Source organism: Carassius auratus, chromosome 25, assembly GCF_003368295.1.
Source record: "Carassius auratus strain Wakin chromosome 25, ASM336829v1, whole genome shotgun sequence".
NCBI classification, from domain to species: Eukaryota; Metazoa; Chordata; class Actinopteri; order Cypriniformes; family Cyprinidae; genus Carassius; species Carassius auratus.
Window position 1 is genome coordinate 20860678 of NC_039267.1, and position 22196 is coordinate 20882873.

The 22196-nt window shown below is 36.7% G+C and overlaps 2 protein-coding genes across 4 annotated transcripts in view; both read right to left on the bottom strand.

Annotated features, from left to right (window-relative positions):
- LOC113043774 (WW domain-containing oxidoreductase-like) overlaps positions 1-15216 on the bottom strand; it is a 201877-nt gene extending 186661 nt beyond the window's left edge. The window contains exons 1-5 of one of the 3 annotated variants that reach the window (XM_026203363.1): positions 14830-15206; positions 14517-14581; positions 14324-14381; positions 13305-13474; positions 316-422 (exon numbers count right to left, since the gene is read on the bottom strand). In XM_026203363.1, coding sequence (XP_026059148.1) covers positions 316-422; positions 13305-13474; positions 14324-14381; positions 14517-14581; positions 14830-14936 — 507 coding nt within the window. In that variant the 5' untranslated portion in view covers positions 14937-15206. Of the gene's footprint in view, positions 1-315; positions 423-13304; positions 13475-14323; positions 14382-14516; positions 14582-14829 lie in introns of all 3 variants that reach the window. The other 2 variants (XM_026203365.1, XM_026203364.1) reach the window with 2 other exon arrangements.
- An 810-nt stretch (positions 15217-16026) lies between these two features.
- On the bottom strand, positions 16027-22030 carry LOC113043785 (hypoxanthine-guanine phosphoribosyltransferase-like). The gene is made up of 9 exons (XM_026203379.1): positions 21844-22030; positions 20669-20775; positions 20175-20358; positions 18981-19046; positions 18817-18834; positions 18645-18727; positions 18457-18503; positions 17980-18056; positions 16027-16523 (listed from the first exon to the last, which is right to left on the bottom strand). Exons 1-9 carry the CDS (start codon positions 21877-21879, stop codon positions 16476-16478), a joined length of 666 nt encoding a protein of 221 aa, XP_026059164.1. The 5' UTR covers positions 21880-22030; the 3' UTR covers positions 16027-16475.
- Between the last annotated feature and the right edge of the window lie 166 nt (positions 22031-22196).

Consider the following 22196-nt stretch of genomic DNA (forward strand, 5'->3'; position numbering starts at 1 on the left):
AAATTTCAGTACCAACTGGAATCGCGGTCTGTACTTTTGAAAACTAATTTGTGTGGAATGCAATGAGTTGCTACCTATGAGGAACATTTTAGTTCATATCAGCGGAGGTTACATATCAGTTAGGATGCTGCAATAGACAGCAGTGAGACAGCTCACTAGGATTTAGAAGAGCGCTAATGACTCAAAGCTCCACCTAATCGTGTGACTCATGAGAAGGCAGAGATGCCAGCTACACAAAATGTGATTTATGAAATGTAAAGGTCACACGGGATGACGTCCATTTGCAGGAGTCAGTGTGTGTGTGTTCGTACTCACCCATTCTTCCATGATCAGACTCGCTGCTTTACTGGCACGACTTTGGTTTCGGCACGCTAAGATCACATGAGCACCATGAAGAGCGAAAGATCGGGCAGTCTCAAAACCTGCAGATAGGGTGTGGGTGGATAGACAAAGGGATGGTAGAAGACAGAAATAAAATGATTAAGATAAGTCACTTGACCACGATAAGTTTACAGTGCTATTGCTGTTATTTACAGCAGCTCAATCCAAGCAAAGGGTGCATGGGTCCTTTATCTTGAATTTATTCCGCTTCAGACCGAAAGCTAAAGGTTCTTATAAAACTCAATCAAGTCCATTTTCAAGTGACAAAAATTATAAAATTAAAGCACAGAAACTCCAATAGCTTCAGTAAGGATAATGAAATAAAAACAGACCTAGGACAAGACCCTGAGGCACCTCTATGACAGAAAACAAAAATGTATATTGTAAAGACATTAACAAAGCTAAAATATTTTTTTGTAAACTGTATTTTCCTTATATATATATATATATATATATATATATATATATATATATATATATATATATATATATATATATATATATATATATATATATATATATATATATATATATATATATATCCATAATTAAATTAATTTACTTGAAAAGCAAAACCTTGTAAGATTAAATTACTTGTAAGAATTAAGTTGTTTTCTTACTTCATTAGCTAATTATCATCCTGTTTTTAGAAAGCATAAACCCCACCAAATACCTAGATTCAGAATTTAAATAAAAACATAGGGGTAAAGAAAACAATTTACGTAGTTAAAATATATTTTCTGATGCAGGTCTTAAAGAATTAGTTCACCCAAAAATGAAAATTAGCCCATACTCAAGTCCTCCTAGGTGTATATGACTCTATTCTTTCATTGAGTCAGAGGTGACGTATATAGAAACATAATAATCACTTTAATGAAGCTTGCGTTAGCACTGCACATGCGCCTGTGAATCTCGTGAAAAACAACGTTTGTTAACAGGAGCAAAGGAAGTAAACTTTCCTTAATTTAGCAATGGAAAACCAGTATACTCTTGGCTTAAATCAAAATCCTCTGACATTCTTCTTTACAAATCCTCACTTTATACTAATTAGTGACCATTGTTTTGTTTTGATCTCTCCCCTGCACTTCTGCGTTCATCACTTCTGAGCGGAAAAAGCACAAAGCCAAACGCATACGTCATATGCACGGAGCTCCTTCCATGTACAACAGTGATCACAAGCTATATTAAATTGATTACTGCATTAAAATATGGTTATTTTGCTTATAATTTTATTATAAGAAGACTTTTTATTCTTTTGGACTGATGCACTGCAACACATGCTGAGTGCCACAGCTTGAAATATCAAAGACAATTTTTACTATAACTCTGACTGGATTCATCTGAATTAAAAAAGTCTTAGGATGACTTGAGGGTGAGTAGTTTATGGGCTAATCATTTTTTTTTCTTTAATTTACTCTAGAAATAAAATTGCACAAGATATTGTTTTTTTTTTTTTTTGGCTTGTAATGGAAAACAGAGGGTGGGGGGGGCACGGATTAAGAAAAAGTAACAAAAATAACAAAGAATAAATAATTAAAGGGGGAATAAAGTCTTTTATGTATCAACTTCCTCACAAAGCCCATGATCTTGAAGCACTTCAAAGCTAATGTGATAAGACGCTCCATCACAGAGCGTAAAGATATTCGGGCCTCATTTAGAAATTGCTCTGATGGTTGCCTCATATCAGTTTCTCAAATTAATTTTGGAAATAGCCACTCTAAATGGGTCAGTCAAACCCAAAAGGTAGAAACAATGATCTAAATATACACGGTACGGGAAGGCAGAAACACAAAACATTTGCTTCTCCCAAAAAGGTTATATTTGGGGGGACTTGGGGTATTGTTTTGGCTGGTTTTGCTGACCTGCCTTTTTGCATTGTGCCTTTGATTACAGCAAGTGTGTTTAAAGTTTCTCTTAAGCTGGCATCAGCACTTTATTACCCGGAGTGGGCACCAGTCATAAAGGTACACGTGTCTTAGAATAGATACTGCGAGAAAAAGCCTCAAGTTCATAACAATGGCTCAAGTTTGCAGACCTGACATTAATAATCAAGTTATAAAAATCAGAGGGAATTTCAGATGGGGCGAACGGTCTATTTCGCCATCATACGGAGGACACAGGAGGTCAAACCTCTAAATTGATAGTGTCCCACGACACCAGGGTGAAGAACACAGCAGTCAAGTAGGCAACACTTTTGAGCTTTGAGGGTTTTTAAACCCATAATCCTCAGATGCATGTTTGTATTTCTGCCAGCCATATCTGCTCATTAAAACCAGAGTTTAATTACAGCAAACTGTCTGAAAACGCTAACAGGTACGCGCTCTCTTTGCATGCTACTTTTGTCGTAATCGTAAACCAGACACAAAGATCTTTTCCCTTGACAAGCGGGAGCTCAAACGTTGGTCTAAGTGTGGCAGCGGCTAGCAGCTGAACTAAATGTGCTGCGTCGCCGCATGGCTGTTTCACTGGCTGGCCTGCCTGCTCTCTCTGACTGTGAAATAACCCTTGGCCATTCTGCTTGTAAAACATATTACACTGTCATGGCTCAGAAAAGACCTGACAGGCCAACACGGCTCAAACAGAGAGGCACGACTCCTTCGCTCTGTGAACCCTCTCCAATGCTGGGAATTATGGGTATCAGTGGATATGAAAGTTGGCAGCTGTCACTGATTGTGAGTGACAACTGCATGCACGTCAGAGGTTTTTCCCTCTTGAGTTCACTCATGATGGGAGACCTGCACACTCATTCCCAAATAACAAACCAGAACCTGCAATCTTTTTATTTTTATGCACAGGAAAGGAGCGTGAACCTCACCAAACCTGAACATTGCCGGCTTATATTTCAGCCCTAAATTAAAATAAAGAAATAAGATAAGCCAGAATTTCAATTTTCAATTTCATTGTTAGATTATTTGTGGAATAAACAAACAAATGTTCTTTTTACTTTAATAAAAAAAAAAATCTTAAGTAATTTTTCATGCATCACTGTAAATATTACCAGATTGATTGATTTATTTAGAGGAGGCATAAAATGCTTCGGCATATTTTGTTTTAGTGACTGTGAGTAGCTTTGTCTAAATAAATAAATAAATGCATATTACTATAGTTCTGTGATTAATGGCTCGTGAAATATTAATATATTGTGACTAATGTCTTTAATGCTTTTTTTGTTTTATGTGTGTAGTGTAAGTATGTGTGCATATGAATGCAGGTATTTTTACTACTGTTTTATTATATATTTGTTCATTGCAAAACCATACAAATCTAATTTAGCAAGACAAAGCAACTCATGGTAACTGAAAAAGCAAATGCACCTCTCAATGAATAAATAAATAAATTAATACACAATGTAATGACAATATGACAAGAATAATTAAAAGGTAGAAAATAAATGCATTAAAAAAAATCTACAAAAGCACAAGAAATATGTAAGATTTACAGTAATATGAAAGGCTCTGAAATCACACTGAAAAATCTGTTAATGGTACAATAATTATAATTTTTTAAGACTAAATAGAGTTTAAATATTCACTGCATATAATTTGAAGTGGGATGTGACCCAGGTGTGTGTTCATGAGATTTTCCCTGGACTGAAAAAGAGAAAGAGGGAATGGTATTGGAAATGGACTTCATACGAGTTCCCCAACACACACACATATGTAAAAACCCTTGATTGATAGTCTGGCCTTCCTCTTCTGTGCAAACTAACCGAGTTTGACAGTGTGCCGGCGTGATTCCGAGTCACAGACAGTCGGGACGATAGCGTGGATTAAAATGAACTTTAATTAGATTATGTTTTAATCTGATTTTCATTAAAGGTAACTAGGAGGCCTAATTGTGAGGAGAGAGCTAAGGAGTATTACCCATTAAAACTCAAAATTGGAGTAGGATAAGAACTCCTCTCTGACAAACCAAGCATGGAATTCAATTTTATGACACCTTATTAGGAGTAATGGAGAACGCCGTGTGTATCTGCACAAGGGGCTTCCTTCGAGAAACACACACCAAAATACAAACAAGAGATGGGAGAATTGAAATGCCTTTCCTGCCGGCAAACCACCAAACAAAATACACATTTACTCCCAAATCCATAAAATGACAATTAAGCACCGCGCTTTCATTGTCGCATTAGCGTTGATCAAAAGAGCAGCTCGCAGTCACCTTGTAAAAATCGTGGCGGTTGTTCAGCCTGAAGTGTGAATTAATCAACACTGTTGTTTTTTGTAATGGAGAACAAATTAGAACATGTTTAACGACAACAGCGACCCGCCATGTATTATTTATGGAAAATAAGAGGGGCTTGACATTAATTTGGACGTAATGACTCTGCTTGTTCGTCAAAGAGAGGCGGTGAGACCCTGCACGCGTTGGGGGAGAATCCAGCTAAATTAGCATGACACTTCATCGAAAAAGAAATAAAATAGCTGTCAGTCAGTAATATGATCACTGCGTTGAATTTTACTGATGTTTGCTTACACAAGCATAATATTGCTCACGCTGAGGGTCAGCGATCTGAACAAACCCTCTGACCTTAAAGATCGTGCTTTGGTATATAACGCATTGTGTGGATGCCGTGAAGACGGGACGTTCCAGAGGTGACCTCTGGGTCAGTTGATGGTTTTATTGTTTTGCTTAGTTCTTCTGCGGGTCACTTCCTGGTCTCTAGTGACAATGTGCATTTTAGAACGAAGTATGGGGCAATAATCCAAGATCCAAGATAAACACAAAGAGCGGAAAGATTAACGCTCTAATTCGACGACATGATTCTAGTTGATGTTCACTCGGACTCATGTCTTCCATTGTTATTTTAAAAGGTTTTTTTCTGCTTTATTAGACAGAATGCACATCAAATTGTTCATCAAAAAGAGAGAGAAAAGCGGGATTTGTAAATGTTGCAGGCCAGAAATGAACCCGAATCATCCACAAGAGCACCACAGCTCAAAATTGGCCTGCACTATATTATAGTATATAGAATATAGTATCCCCTCACCATTTGCAATATATGGCTATATAAATATAATGACATAATGGATTATATTTTTATATAATAATAACGACAACACCACTTTTTTTTTTTTAAATGTGCATTTGTTAATGTGGCTAATTGTTAGAGAAGCATTTTTGTTTTATGGCTTACTCTGTGATAACAGACAGATTTATGGTGAAGAACAGTCACAAAATTGCAGTGGAAAGAGAGAAAAAAAGATGGAGAGAGTGTTTGAGTGTTTAAAAGTTTATCTGACCAATGAGAGGACAAGAAAATGTTGGAAATTCTGAAGGCTGCGCCCTCTAGGGGTCACATTTGTGTGGAATATTTCTATGGAATGGAATTGGGAAATTCTGCAGGCTGGACTCGAACCTGAATCATCCACATGAGCACTACAGCTCAAATTTTCAGGAACACGTACACCAAATACTCCTTTGTCCTGCACTAGATCCTAATGGATCAGAGAACACTGAAAGACACGGCCTGGCAGGAAATGCACATATTGTGGATATATTGCGCAATGGTGCCAAAAAAAAGGGTGACCAAATTAAGCTGGTGTTATGTCCCAATACCACTTCTTGAAGACACTTTTGGAGCCGTCGAATTATTGCTTGGCTTGATTTGACTTATTCGACTTCTGGCTTAGCAAATGTGTGAATTTGGGGTGGGGCTACCAGTTTATCAGACCAATCGCATCCCCAATGACCATATATGGTCATGAAGCATCTCAGGGGGCGGGGCTAGAGACAGCAGGTGAGGTGAAACATATATTTTGGTGTTAAAACGAGAAGACTGCTGCTCCCATCAGTGTGCAGGGAGCCTTAATTTCCGCCATTAATAACCCCCCATCTTCATTTGGGATTGGGGGAGACGTTGTCACGGCCCAAAGTGAAATGTATGGTTTGTAATTACAGGAGTCTGAGGAGCAGGGTTCCACCTGACCAGCCCCACGCCGTTCTATTACCCCCGCTGCTTTTGCCCCCGGCTGCCCTCTGCCGCCCTTCCCTCACGTACTTCGTCTTTGACCCCCAAGTGGCCTTGGCTAAATCCCAACATCATTTTTCATCGGGCCGCAGGTTTTCAACGGTCACGCCGTCCCAATGGCATCCCCCTCACACCAGCCTCCCGGCCCGGCCCCCGATAGCCAAGCGGGACACCGTTAGTCCATCACTGCCATTGTTAAACAGAGAGCAAAGAGTCGTCATGCAACTTTAATATCGCCGCTCTTGGACAAATAGTAAAATCGAAGAGATCCATAAACCACTTGAGTTCACATTCAGGCCCTCCTAATCATTTTAAAAAGCCTCGCTCCTTTAAAAGCCAGTAAAAGGCCTTAAACATATATATATATATGCATTCTGGCCGCTCAGCCGGGCGGTATTGAGATCGTAATCATTATCGAACATTTTATCCCCAGTTGTAATTTTCTTGCATGTTACATCAGTTTTTTCCATGCTTTGTGAATTTCATCCAAGGTTAATAATGCTCAATAATTTGACTAACCAACCATACCTGGTGTTCATTACAGAGCCGATAAACAGATTCATCAAAAACGGACATGAAATGCACATTAAAAGCCTCAGATTCTATTTCCTCTGACACTCAGTATCAATAACGGGCTCCACAGGCACACAGAAGATTACAGAGCGACTAAAAGAAAAGAAAGATACAGAAGTTTTGTCTTGTTTTGTACTTGCCTAATTGTGGGAAAAGTTTCAAACGTATAATAAATGTCCCAGATTGTGTTGTAAACATTACTTTTTATAGTAGATCATGTTCCATTTATATATTTTGTACATTTTGTATTAAAAATACATAAAAACGTAATTTCTGATTAGTAACGTGCATTGCTAAGAACTTAATCTGAACAACTTTAAAGTCGATTTTCTCAATGTTTGGATTTTATTTTATTTTTTACCCTCAGATTACATATTTTCAAATATTTATATCTCAGCCAAATATTGTCCTATCCTAACATTATTATTTATAATAAAGGTACATATTTATTCAGCTTTCAGATTATGTATAAACCTCAAATTACAAAAAAAAATTAAATCTACTTTTATGACTGGTTTTGTAGTCCAGGGTCACATATTTTAATACATTATGTATAGATTTCATGTTAAACGTTAAGTTACGTAGAGTTTTTGGACCAATGATAATTCACAGAGGGCGAGGCTACACTATATACTTTATTACTAAAATACCCAAGTAAGTCAAAATGACTGTTTATTTAATGCACAAGGACGGCCGTGCTTACTATAGAGGTCTGAATCAATTTAGTTACAGTTATGCTGAACAAATTTGCATCAATCTACCAGCTCACCACAAACCGTCTACTTCACGCTTTATCTGAAGAAGGAAAGCCACAGAATTACTTCACTTTCTACCTTTAGCCGAGAGAGAGAGACCCAGCGACACGACCCTGGTGAGAGGCCGCAGAAACACAGTCGCACAGCCATCAAAATTCAATTAAACTAGAAATACATAGCGGGCATGGCATTTATCAAGGCACATAAAACTGAAGATTTCCCGTCAGTACGGCTTGTTATTCATCCCCTGTGCCACCTTATGAACTCCATTTCCTGTTCTGACACAGAGCTTTCTGCAAAACAAAACAAGGATATGAGTTTCACGGCCAGTTCTTGCAGGGGACAAATTGTGTCTTGGTTTAGACAGTTTTTTTTTTTTTTTTTTTTTTTTTTTACCCACGTTACATTTCTACACAATATAATGCTGAGAATAGCATTAATTAGGAAAATCAGAGACCACTTGATTAGATTAGAAACATCATGAAAATGCCCTTGCTTCCTTCCTTGCTGTTAAAATACTTTGAAGTTGTATTAAAATAAAATTGAATAGATTATTATTATTAGTAGTAGTAGTAGTAGTAGTAGTTATAATTATTATTATCTTCCATACAACCGGTCTTATTTTAGTATTATTTATGTACTTAGTTTACACTTTTATTTTGATTTTTTTTTTAAATCGCATTATTTTATTATTTATTTATTTAAATGTGTTTATTTATTTCTATGAGCCTTTTTTCAGTTTAGTTACTTACTCATTTTAGTTAAGCCGGATGCCATTTTCATGTAAAAGCTTTTCATGTAGAATTTGTATTTTATTTTGTTTCGGCTTTATTTCAACAACGGATCAAAAACTATTTTTATTTTATTTTTTATTTTATTATTATTTGAGTTGAAAGGGGATGGTTTATTGTTAACATTGCTCAGTTTTTGTCGCAAACTTGTGAATTAAACACACTTAAACACAACATCTAAACAATGATAGATGACATTACTCAAAGAAAGGATATAGTTTTATAGAGAAACAGTTAACCCCCGCCTAAACTCATGCTGTGGGTTAAAGAAGTTTTGCTGTGTCTGGCTGGACACGAATCTAAAACAATGCAACGTTCTGAAAGCCAATGTGTTTTCACTTCTCAGAGAAACAGTTTAACGTAGGAGAAACTGTTTAAATAAATAAGAAAATACAAACTAGACCTTTAAATATTTTCTCTTTCTAGCTTGAATTCTCACTGTATCAAGGGGTAGAGCACAAAAAAGTATTGCCTCTAGTGAATAACCTGCCTCATGCATAAGAACCGGTGAACTGAGAATAGGAACAGAATAAATATAGAAGTCCGTAAATGTACACATGCATCCACGTCTGCGGCGCTGTGACTCAGAAAGACAAACAGAGGCCCGTTAGAGCACAGTGACCGCCACAGAGCATTCATCACCATCACAGACCGGCAGCCGAGAGGCGACTCCAGCGCTACACCTGCTCACCAAAAATAACCAAGTGCTACACACTCAACTGAAAACAAATACACGACTCCAGCGCACGTCAAAACACAAACCGGTCTGACCAGGTACATCAGGATGGAGAAAAAGTGGATCCAAAATAAATTACTGATGATTTATTTGTAACTTCATGGAAGAATGTGATGGTTCTTACTGAGAAAAATAACAGAACTTGGGATAATGCAGAAGGACTATGTAAGATGCTAAGGTAGGAAATCTTGCAAAGACGTTATGCAGATTTCCATGCTGCAACATTATTAAATATATGTAAAAAGTGTGATGCATTGGTTAACATGTAGTAAGTGATGCTGCTATACAAAAAGCAAGAGAACAAGAGCTTTAACAAGGAGTTGTAAAGCATATTAGGGAAAAAAAGGGCATGATCTTCTTAATGTTGAATAATGCTAATTTATAGCAATGTGGTCTGAGAAAGTCAGTTGATCATCAATCACAACTCTGTTTTTGGAGGAGTTATGGTCGATGAGCCTAACTGGATGTTGAAATTTTGATAAAGTGAAGGGTTTGTTGAAACCACAATCAGTTCTGTTTTAGCCAGGTTGAGTTGAAAGAGATGGTCTTTCATCCAACAAGAAATGTTAGACAAGCTGAGATGTGAATAGCAACCGTCAGATCATCAGGATGGAATGAGAGGTAGAGTTGAGTGTCATCAGCATAGCAGTGGTATGAAAAGCCATGTTTCTGAATGACAGAACGTAATGATGCCATGTAGACAGAGAAGAGAAGTGGTCCAAGAACTGAGCCCTGAGGCACCCCAGTAGTTAGATGTTGAGACTTGGACACCTCACCTCTCCAAGATACCTTGAAGGACCTATCTGATTCAATACTCAAACCACTGAAGTGTGGTTCCTGAGATGCCCTTTTCCAGTAGGATTGACGATTGGTGGTTAACCATTTTAAAAGCAGCGGATAGATCCAGCAAGGAAAGTCTTGAAGATTTGGAATCCGGTTTCAACAACTGAGAGCAGGAAGTCTCGGTAGAATGTCCTTTTCTGAAGCCAGATTGGATGCTGTCCTAGTGGCTGTTCTGTGAGAGAAAGGCAGAGACTTGGTTGAACACTCGTTCAAGTGTTTTTGCAACGAAGGGAAGAAGGGAAACCGGTCTTTAGTTCTGTAAAAGAATTGTGTTAAGTAGGGTTTTCTTAAGTAGTGGAACTATACGAGCCTGTCTAAATGCTGAAGGAAAAACACCAGTGTGAAGGGATGTGTCAATAATGTGAAGTGAGTGCAGATACAATAGCAGGAGAAATGTCTTGAAGGAGATAAGATGGAATAGGATCAAGCAGACAAGTAATAGGATGATTGGAAAGGATGAGTTTAGAGACTTCTACCTGGAGAGAAGGATGTAAATGAGTGTATGTTTGTTGTACGAGTGAATGTGTGCGTGTCTTTCTTTTTTTCGGGAATTAGATTTTTATTTTATTTTATTTTATTGTATTGCCTACAAATCCACTAGTGTCTTATCAGTTTTACAAATATATTGTCTGTTTATTTTATTTTATTTATTTATAATTATTTGTTTGTGTGTGTGTGTGTAATATCTTCATATATATATATATATATATATATGTATAGGCAATCCAATAAAATAAAATACAAATCTAATTCCAAAACAAAAGGGGAAAAAAAGAAACAAACACACACACACACACATATTATATATAATAAACAAGGAAAGCAAATAAAATAAAGTAATAATATAAAATACTCGATATTAATCAAATTTAAGATTACTATTTTGTGGCACATGTAAGCAGCACGCTTGCTAATCCCAGTGTTTTGGAGTGGAAACAGCAGATTCGTGCTGAACCCTGTGCCCAGGTCTCACGTCAGACGCTGTTGGTTGTCTTGTGACGGGGCGCTTGAGTGAAGTGAACGGCGCTTGAGACGGTAAATAACTTTTAGTTGGTTCAATAGAGGAGAATTAAGGAAAGCGCCCAAGTCACTAATGGGAATGAATGGGAGGCATCAACCGGGGTCAAACACGCACCACAGGATCAATGCAGGGGTGCAGGTGTACCAGAAAACACGTTAACGAGAGAGAGAGAGAGAGAGAGAGAGAGAGAGACTGAGTATCTGTTTCCATTACCGCCATTAAACTGGTAGGGAGAGGATTGCGAGCGTGTTTCTGTGTGGACAAGTCTAATGAAATCCAGCACAAGTATCAGTCTAATAAAAGCATAACAACCCCTCCTACTCTAATTACCATATAACGGGGTTATTATTAGACAAATATTAACGCCACAGCTATTCAAACAAGAACGTGCTTCACGGTTTAAAATGTAAGTAACAAAACACTTATTATATTAAATAGAAACTCAATTAAATTCTCAGTCTTACATGTTCAACTATTGTTTGGTGATTAAATATGTTAAATATGGTAATACATTTATTTACACAACTACAGTGTGCAATAAAAGCCTTATAGAATTGCGTCAGAGACATTTTTGTGCAAGTGAACATAATAATCCGCAGATATTCAACAAGGAGACGCTATCTCGGTTAAAATACCTAAAATAATTTAAAGCAAATTCTATAAAATAAATGAAATAATAAATCCATATTTGTAAGTGTGACCTCCTTAAAATACACATTTTATTGATCAAATTATCTAATATATGTCAAACAATGTAATTGCTATTATGTAATCTTACTGATATAAATAGTTCATCTTTTTCTTGTTATCTTTCATATAGTGTGAAGGAATGCTTGAATTCGGCCGGACTCATGAGCGACACACAGAGCTCCTCTGCCCTCTACTGCTCAATCACGTGACACTACAATCCCGCACAACTGATCAGCAGATGCTTTTGTGTCTCATACAGTGTTTGTAATAATTAACTATCACTTAATTGTCACAAATAATATAATTACGCTATACACAGTATGTTAATATTATATAGTTTCTATTTATATATTTCAAACATCTGAAGCAAGAAGTGTCAGGTTAGGAATGCAGCCAAACTGATAAGCGTAATACTGAATACATAACATTTTTGGACATGATGGTTATTAACTAAAATTACTTAAATCTCAGAATTCAAACATGTCAATATGAATGACTTAGAAATAAATGTACCTTTTCGTACTACTTTACACTATTTTTTTTACAATAAATACTCAAAAAAATAATAATATATATAACAAATTAAGCTTAACCAGCCTGTGTTTATTTTATAAAAAATACAGTAAAAAAAAATTATGCTGAAATATTAATATAAACGCTGTAATTGTTAAATAAACAAAACTATTTTAAAAAAATGATGAAATAAAACATAAAAGAAATGTTGCCTTGGCAGCTTATAAAAATAAATTGAGATTAAATATTACAATTACTAAGAGTAAAAGAAATAAAGCTAAATAGACCTGCATGAAAACAACAAAAACTAATTAGCAACAATGACAATAAAATTCTTAAGTGTATAAACAATAGCAAAATAATACAGATTTTTATCATTTATAATAGCGGTTTTCTATGTGAATATATTGTTTAAATGTAATTTCTTTCTATGAAACAAAACTGCATTTCCAGCATCATTCCTGCAGTCTTCAGAAATCACTAATATGCTGAGCTGCTCCTCAAAGAGACATTTCTCATTATTATCAGTGCTGAAAACAGCTGATCGACAGAAAGCTAAAAACATTTATTTGAAATAGAAATATTTTGTACCATTGAATCTTCACAGTCACTTTTGATCAATCGTTACATCCTTTCTGAGTATAAGGAGTTAATTCAAACGGTAGAGTAGATATAAACCACTACAGTGACACGATTTCACATCCACCAATGAAAGGGCTTCATTTCAGAAATACACACCGGCTCAAATCTGGCTCCTGTTCAGCTGAAAGTCTGTATTTCACAGATGTGAGGAAACGTTATCATTACTTGATGTCTTCAGATGCGGGACGATAAATGAATGAGCTAATAAGAGTTTAATAACGCTTAAGATGAAGCGGTCTATAGAGCATTTTATCACTGAACTGCTAAAGTAGACTGCTGTGAGAGTGAGAAGTCAGAAATAATCCTGTCGTGCCCTCTGCTGGACACACACTGTAATACAGCACAGCTGTGATGATGATGATGATGATGCTCTTCAGGACTCACTCACCGATGCCGGAGTTGGCTCCGGTGACCAGCACCACTCTGTCAGACAGATCTCGAGCGTGCAGGACCTCCAGAGCCGTGCTGTTCCCGTCGTAGCGTTTGGGCTTCACCTGCAGGTCCTCTACAGTGAAGGCCTGCCGAGGGTCGAAGAACGTGCTGCGCTTGTTGATGTGACTGACGACAAGAGACAAGAGAATGGACAAACATTACTATAATGTGTGTGCGGGTGTAAAAAATCTATTTGGGATTTTTAAACTAACAATATAAATCAATATTCTGTTAATTAAAGCCAAGTATGAATTTCATCAAGTTATTGTTTTTAAGCATTTGACATTTATTCCATAATAACTACTCAAAGCAGTAACAATTTAAACAACTTTAACGGTGAACTTTTTAATTATTTTTGATTTTTTGAGGATCCTCAGGCATCAAAGCTTAGTAAATATTGGGCACAGACACTGAGATTTACTCCCAGTTTCACCACACTGACTTCTGTTGTTGTTATTTTACAACTAAAACTTCTAAAAACTAAGTTTTGAAACAATTCATTTGATTTGTCAAATTAATTTAATCAATTTTGCTCATTATTTTACGATCCTATCCCTTTCCTGACAAAATACTGCATACTGTTTAATATACTGCATTACTATAATATAATATAGTACACAACTAATAATAAAACTTCTAAAAACTACATTTTGAAAACTTAATTTCATTTGTTTAATTAATTTAGCACTGTTTTTATCATTATAATAGCGCTGCAGTTATCTTCTTGTGAACAAGCATCATTTTCCAAGAAGAAATGAATGCAAATATGTAATATGCATATCTGCTAATACTTCATTTTATCAAATGTATTAAGATTAAATTAGATTTAATTAGCCTTTAAAGCTAGGAGACATATACTAAAAGTTCAAGTTATGATTTAAAGGAAACTATAATGTGCTAGAATTGAATATACTTCCTGCAAACACATCCCATAAAGTGAAACTCTGATGAGAAAATCATATTCACTGAACTCACTCGACATAGAGGATCTGGCCTTTATCATCGGTCTCCTGCTCCCATCCATACAGCAAAGCTAAAAGAGTATTAAATACATTATTCTCCATCACTGCACACCAACACAGGTCCATCTCTACACTTCACTCATGTTGATCAATCAGACGGAGTTCAACCATGAGTCTGTGTCAGTATTCATTATTGATCACTGTACCTCCAGCACAGCGCTTCTTCTTCCCAGTTTTGGGATGCTCCCATTGAGTCTTCATTTCCTCGTGACTGAAATGAATGAATAAATCACATCAGAAACACTCTTAGCTCGCTCAACAGCCCTCTGTCTCACATTAATAGCAGATGAAGAGTGTAAACGAACATGTTTATCTCAGGTGTGTGTGGGTGTGTGTATCTCTCTCTCTGTGTGTGTGTGTGTGTGTGTGTGTGTGTGTGTGTGTGTGTGTGTGTGTGTGTGTGTGTGTGTGTGTGTGTGTGTGTGTGTGTGTGTGTGTGTGTGTGTGTCAAACACTCACTTCGCATAATAAACCCATCCGTCTGTAGTGGATCTCTCCTCCCAGCCGGGAGGGAGCTCGTCTTCACTGTCTGTGTCGTCCATCCCGGAGTATTTAAGAGCTGCCATCGCTGACGCGCTGTTATCAAATCAAATAACTCACTTAACTTCTCAGAGAAATTTATCTTACAGCAAATTCACGTTGGAATAATCCTGCCGGGGAACTTCCGCAATCATGACGTCACGCAGCGTCTGAAGGAGAACAGCGAGTGGGGTTCTTAAGGAGGCGGGGCCTAGCTGCATAAACGCATCTGATTGGTCAGCTGCGATGGGCCCGAATCATAGACTGTATAAAATTAGGTCCGAATTTGTGACATGTATAAAAGTTTGGGTTTTTTTGTTGTTTTTTTTATATGTGTCAGCAGGCCACATTTCTCATATTTTTATTTAACTCTGAAAAATAAATTAAAGCAAACATATTGCACTTTTCTGTATTTTTCTCCCACCTTTTGTTAAAAAAAATTAAAGACATACAGTTAAGATTATTTACTTTCCTAAAATCTCACATCTTCTCAATATTTGTGGCCGCCTTTTATATTATATTTAGTCTTTCTATAAATATTTTTTATTTTTGCGCCAACGGTCACGTGGTACCTGTTACTTTTGTCAGCGACGATCCGGTCTTTGCGATTACAGGTTAAGGTTTATTCTCAATTGTTTATAGAAATGTATTTGTGTATGACAAATAAATCGTTGTAATTAGTCAATTTAAACAAAATGACAGCTTGCAAATGTTTGTAAGACAAAAGCGGTAATGATATTAATTTGAAATAGTCTTAAGTTTTTTGGAGGAACGATGACGTTATTTAAACAAGCCTTCGACTCACTCCTAACGGTTTGTCAAAACTTATTTACATTATTAACTTTAGCTAAGAGACAGATAGATAATAAAACTCTGAAACAACACATGACATTTAACTTGGCTCTTTTGAGATAATTTTGCCCTGTGATGCCCATAGCAAACTTTGTTTCAATAGATTTTGATTAGAAAATCCAAATAAAATCCATAGACCATCATATTACTGCTTGAGTCACTTGTTTCTGCTTCATGACAGCTTTCCAAGAGTTTTCTGGCAGTAAAAAGATAAATATTACTAACACAGTCATACCTTTCTCACATTTACAGCACAGAAAACAACCAGACAAAAATAATAACATGGTAAGAGTAATTGTAATTTTATTGTGGTGATCAAAATCCTCCTTCCTGACACGTGTTGTGTGTCTGTAGTTAGTATCTAGAGAATATATAATAAATAAAAATAACTAACCAACAGTGATGAACTGTGCATCTCTGGGCTATAAATCCAAACTTGTATTAGCCAAATGGACTTGTGTGAACATTAAATAAACATAAAACCAATTAATCGAAGGCCTCAGTTCAAACCATAATCTTCACCAGTAATGATGATTAAAATCAGATGACTAATTATAACACAGGACATGTTCGGTCTCATTCATCCTTCACAGCAACACTGTAAGTGTGATCATTGATCTTTGGGAACCCATGTTTTAGGAGTTCATTATTCAGTTCAGATGGCATGTACAAAAATTATGTTACAATAACAAACAAAAATAGTTCACAGTGATTTCTGTCTTCATGCGTCCATGTCATTCTTTATATTTTTCTTTCGCTCTGTCACTTAAAATACAGATATGCTGAAAGATATAAAGAAAACAGGAAGGTGTAAATACATAATTCAGATCAGACAAACAAATAATATAAAAAACTGACACAATATATGCACTGCACACAATTAAATCAGAATTAATAGAGCGGTGGAACGATGACATCACTTCAGCACTTCCGGTTCCATCGTCCCAGAGTCAATGGGGTTTTTGAATGGGATTTTGGTTAAATCCCTAAAACAAGGTGCGTGGTTCACACAGGTTTAAGATACTTTCGCGTTTTATTCTACTGCGTAAAACACAGCAGTTAAACCCCACCCGTTACGTTTCTTAAAAAAGACAGTGCTAACGAGTTGCTAAATGGGACTACAGTCGCTGTCGAAGACATATAACGTCATCACGCCGTACAGTTTATCAATTTACTGCATTTTTCCAGTCGCAGTTTAGTCTGTAACAGTTAATTGTAGTATTAGCAATTAATAGTTTCCCGCATTTTATATTGTTGTTCGACAATAAGTTGTTGTTCGACACAAGTCTTCAGATGGAAGATGCTCGTTTCTCTCTTTCCTCCTGATGCGAAGACCGGGTTCGTAAGGTAAACTCATATTACCATTATTCCACATAAAATCCACATTTAATTGCTAATGGCGGCAAGGAAGTCGACCGGAAGTTGAAGTCGGCCGGGTGCCGCCATCTTGTAGCAGAACTTCACTTGCGTTAGCATTCCCATTGACTCCCATTTATTTTGGCGTCACTTTGACAGCGAATAACTTTACATCTGAGGCGTTAAAAGACTCCGTTTGTCCATTATTTATTTCTAAAGATACACGACAATGTATAAAGGTTATGTTACATTATGGCCCCGTAGAAACACTTTTTGTAAAAAATAGGCTAACGATTGCGTCATAACCACTCGGCTCTCTGTCGCATTACCGTACAGACAGGAGGAGAAGCTCGCAGGCAATTAACTTAATATGGCGTACTGGCGTTACATTTTAAAATATTATACAAAATAATTAATCAGAATAATTACTCCTGCTCACTCACGACAAAGAACTCTCCGCTCAAGCTCGCCGTCTCTGCAAGATTAACGATGGCAGTTTGCACGCACAGCTACTAGAAGATTTACATCTGTCAGACAGGTTGCTGATGTCGTCAAGCTTCGTTTGAGTCTGCGCGTCAGAAACGGAAGTGCTAAAAAACGCTAAAACTGGGCTTCATTTGTCTCAATTGAGTTCCAATGGGGTCGCTGTGTCCATTTCTTTTACTGTCTATGTTGCTTAGTCACAAGGAAAGTGAAACTTTAACGATGCATAGTGCTTAAAGCCACATTAAATTTAAATGTTTACGACCACATGAAGCTGTTACGGATCAGACAGACTGAGGATTTTCTAAATTTCATGAACTACAGTATGGTTGAACACCGAGATTATTTTTTGCGTTAATCCAAAAGCCTATCAGCTGCACCTTCAGGACAAACACTTACACTCAGATCCCTGAAATATTCATTGTAGTCTAAAGCATATCCCACTAGGAACTTGTCAGGAACTTCGAATCCAATATCTAAAAAGAAAGAAGAATACAAGACATTTAAACATACACACACGAAGAGAAAATAAATACTTGATTATAGTTTTGGTGAAAGAAAGTAGTTATGCATTGTATTCATTACAATTAAGAACATTGCACACAAAAAAAGAGCTTGTCGATTCTCCGTCGTCTTGATAACTGACTCAAGATTCAGAGAGAAAGAGTCGCATCCGTGCTTGGAGGATAAATGGATGGATGGATGGAGATAAAGAGCTTATCAGCTTTCTGTCTAAAAGCATTGCATAACTACTCTGAACACAGACAAATGAGCACGTGTCTGAACTACATGAACGCAGGGTGTTTGATTTCTCTAAGTGATGCAGATTAGACACAAAATGTTCTTAACATCCAATAAAATGACAAAGGAACTCACAGTCTGGACGGTATCCTGAGCTCCTGGGCGTCCTTTTCACAAGTAAACTGAAATTACGGGATCACAAATGAGGTATATTCAATAAAAAACAATCTTATTTTAAATTCTAATAAAAGGCTATTTAACCAGAAATCTCTCCTATCTCTAACTCCGCTTGACTTCTCTTTCCAAAGATGTTTCTGGCGTACCTGACAACTTTCACCATTTTAGGATGACATTCGTTTAATAGTTTGAGCAGCGTTTCCATCGTTTTTCCCGTCTCTACAATATCCTTAGGCACAAAAAGAGAAATCAGTATTTTCATGCATTTCACAACACAAATTCACAATAAAATACATGGCATCAAAAATGTAACCTCACCTCTACAATGAGCACATTCTGTGAGGAAAGAGAGGAGAAACTGAGCTTAACTTAGCATCTTTTTAAAACACATTCAAATAGATCTTCGCACTAAACTTTTGTAAATAAAATAGAAATAGAAAGCGAAACAAAACAGAAAGAGAAGCTCAAAAGTTGAAACTCACTTTGCCGGTAAGAGCAGATAATTCATCTCCACCGATAACCTTCACACAGTTAGTAGACTGATCATTCTGAGGAGAAATCAGATCATACTTTCAGGTTTATCTTCAGAATCAAAAACCAGCTGTATTTATATCTGAGCCTTGAAGTCAACTCAAAAATCATTATAAAGAGGAACTATATAACTGATTATATTTATAGTAACCAAATGATACACATTGACTAATGCTAATAAGATTCTACATCATTTGTCAAAAACTATTTAAATAAATAAATAGGAATTTAGGCATAAAGGAATAATATAGTATAATATATATATATATATATATATATATATATATATATATATATATATATATATATATATATATATATATATATATATATATATATATATTATTAGGCCTATGACTGTTTAACATGAAATGTAAATTTTACATGATGCTGCTTTGATAGACTGCAAGCTGCATGCATTTTGGAGCGAAGTGCTTTCATTTATTTATTTATATATTTTTTTCAGTAATGCATTTCTATTGGATAAACAGTACATTACAAAACAGAAGCAAAGATCTGTCTCTACGTCCATTTTATCGCAACTTTAAAGATTAACTTTAGATAACGCAAAGGTATAGTCAATTTTTTTTTTTCATACAATGAAAATTGCCGATCACTGAATGATTTGGAACTTATTTTTTATGAATTCATTATTTTTCAAAATATTCGGAATTCTGTATTTTTCAAAATATTCAGAATTCTGTATTATTTTTTTTAAATATTCGGAATTCTGTATTTTTCAAATATATACGAAATCTAACTGAAAGAGTTTGAAAGACATGAGGGTGGAGTGAATGTTGGTGATCTGCCCCTTTAAGTTATTAACCCTTGTCATTCCATGATATGTAAAAATTGATAGCCTGAATACACTGTAAGTCGCTTTGGATAAAAGAGTCTGCTAAATGCATACATTTAATTTTAAATTTAATTTAAAAGCAAAAGGTTGTGGGTTCGATTCCCAGGGAACACGTTAAATAAGAAATGTTAGCCTGAATACACTGTAAATCACCTTTGATTAAAGTGTCTGCTAAATGCATACATTTACTTTAACATGTCAGTGGCACAGTTTACTAATAAAATGCTCAATTTTTATTTTCAGTAATAATCTGAAAGCAGACGTCTAGATGTGAAATGATGGCTCTCACCGAGTAGCTCTTCAGCCGAATGAAGTCCACAGTCAGTGGCACAGACGTATCGCTGTTTTGATTCAACGTCTTCATGAAATCCATCAGGTCTGCGAAGAACTTATACCCTCCTTTCAGAACGCAGAGGGCCACGATATGATGGCCGCCCATGTCCCGAACGATATCTCTGGCCAACCTCTCAGTCCTGCAGAGACAAGCATAATCGAGAGGATTGTGACACGGATGCTTTCAATAAAGCTGGCTGAAGTCAGGCCAAAACTGTCAGTCCAGAGATTCCTGGGGAAATTTGTTAAACAAATAAATGGGAAAGCCGAATTCAAATCACATGCCTCTCGTCCTGCGCTAACATCATTAAGTGAACGGGAGGAACACAGCGCCCTTTTACGATCGAGGGCATGCCACGGCCACAGCAGTAACACGACTGACTCACTTCACAAATGAATGCTTCCCAGATACATTCACAGATTCCAGTCGCGCTCTTCAGGGAAACCTACCTGTCTTTGATGAGGCCACTGGGTATAATGACACTGTCCAGATCCTCCTCGTAGTGTTTCGGCACACAGAACAGACTCAGCTCGTGCCCTTCGCTGTCATCAGCTATCTAAAACAACAAATATCTATTAAAACACATGGCTTTAATCTACTCCAGTTATGCACTGTAAAGATGAAGTTTCAGATTAAAGCTGGAAGAAAGAATCCTGGAAAATGTTTTACAAGAAAATACTATTTCAGTCTTTTTACTTCACAATTTCACATTTGTTTTCTGGATGTATAGGTTTCTGAATTTGTGCCGTGAAAACAGTGTATTATGAGTTTTACAGTATTTAGCATGAAAACCATTTGATGATGATGATTAAAATGGACAGTTCACTGAGACATTAGTATTTGAGATACTCGCTCACATATTGCACATCATTTCCGATATGTTCGTTTGCAACAAAGGGTTAAGGTGCAGTCTTAGTTAAAGTTATTTCACAAATTTTCACAGGTAAAATGCAGCCATCAAAGTTCACACACACATAAAAAAGTCATAATTTAGCCTACTTACTGATTTTTAATCTCACTCCCATGTTGCAAACATTTTTTGCAGAAAAGAAGGTTTTTGTGGTTAATGTTTTGATGTAATGGTGACTGTTGGTCATCCTCAGTCTGAAGTATGATTGGACAGGGTCATTTTGCAGTTATCATTCATATTACATTACAGCAAGTGTTATTACATTTACTGTCAGCTATAGGCCTAACGTTAGACATTTCTGAAGCTTAATTGACATCTGCAGTCACCATTTGTTTTCATTTTATGGAAGAAAGCCAAACTTACTGTTTTGTGTCAAGGGTGAGTATAATGAATGGTTTCTTTTTCAAATATTATTTTTGAGTAAACTAGGCTGTAACTTTAAACAATGTACACGCGGATCTAAACAGCATACTGTTTTAACCGGTTTAGAACGGGATCAGTCACGAAAAAAAAATAAAAAAATAAACTTATTTAAATAATTTCAGATTTTCATCACAACTCAATTCAAACCTGCGTTCTGAAAAAAAAGGAACGAATGTGAATTAGAAAAATGAACTTAATGAGGAATATGCATAGTTTTCCAGTATATTGTCATGCAGTGTCGAGCCACAGCTCGTGAACCCGTCGAGACGCCCAGCAGCGCGCGGTCATTACCTCCAGATACGCGGCCGTCCTGCGCTGTGTGTCCATCCTGCGCTGTGTGTGTGTGTGTGTGTGTGTGTGTGTCCTTCAGGCGGGTGTCTCTGGACTCATGCTGGCGTCGGTCCTCTCGCGTCCGGGTGAAGCGCTCGTCTGCTCCGCGTGAAGTCAACGCGACGCTTCCTAAACCCTGACGTCACAATCCATTTGACCCAGTAATCTGAGTGACCCTCGGAGAGTCCCAGCGCTCGTGACGGGTGATGATAGCGCTGTGATGACGTCAGGCAGGCCATATCAGAGGCAGCAGAGTGTGGACTGACTCACTGCACATACAGGATTATTTCTTCTTTAAAATGGATTTACTTATG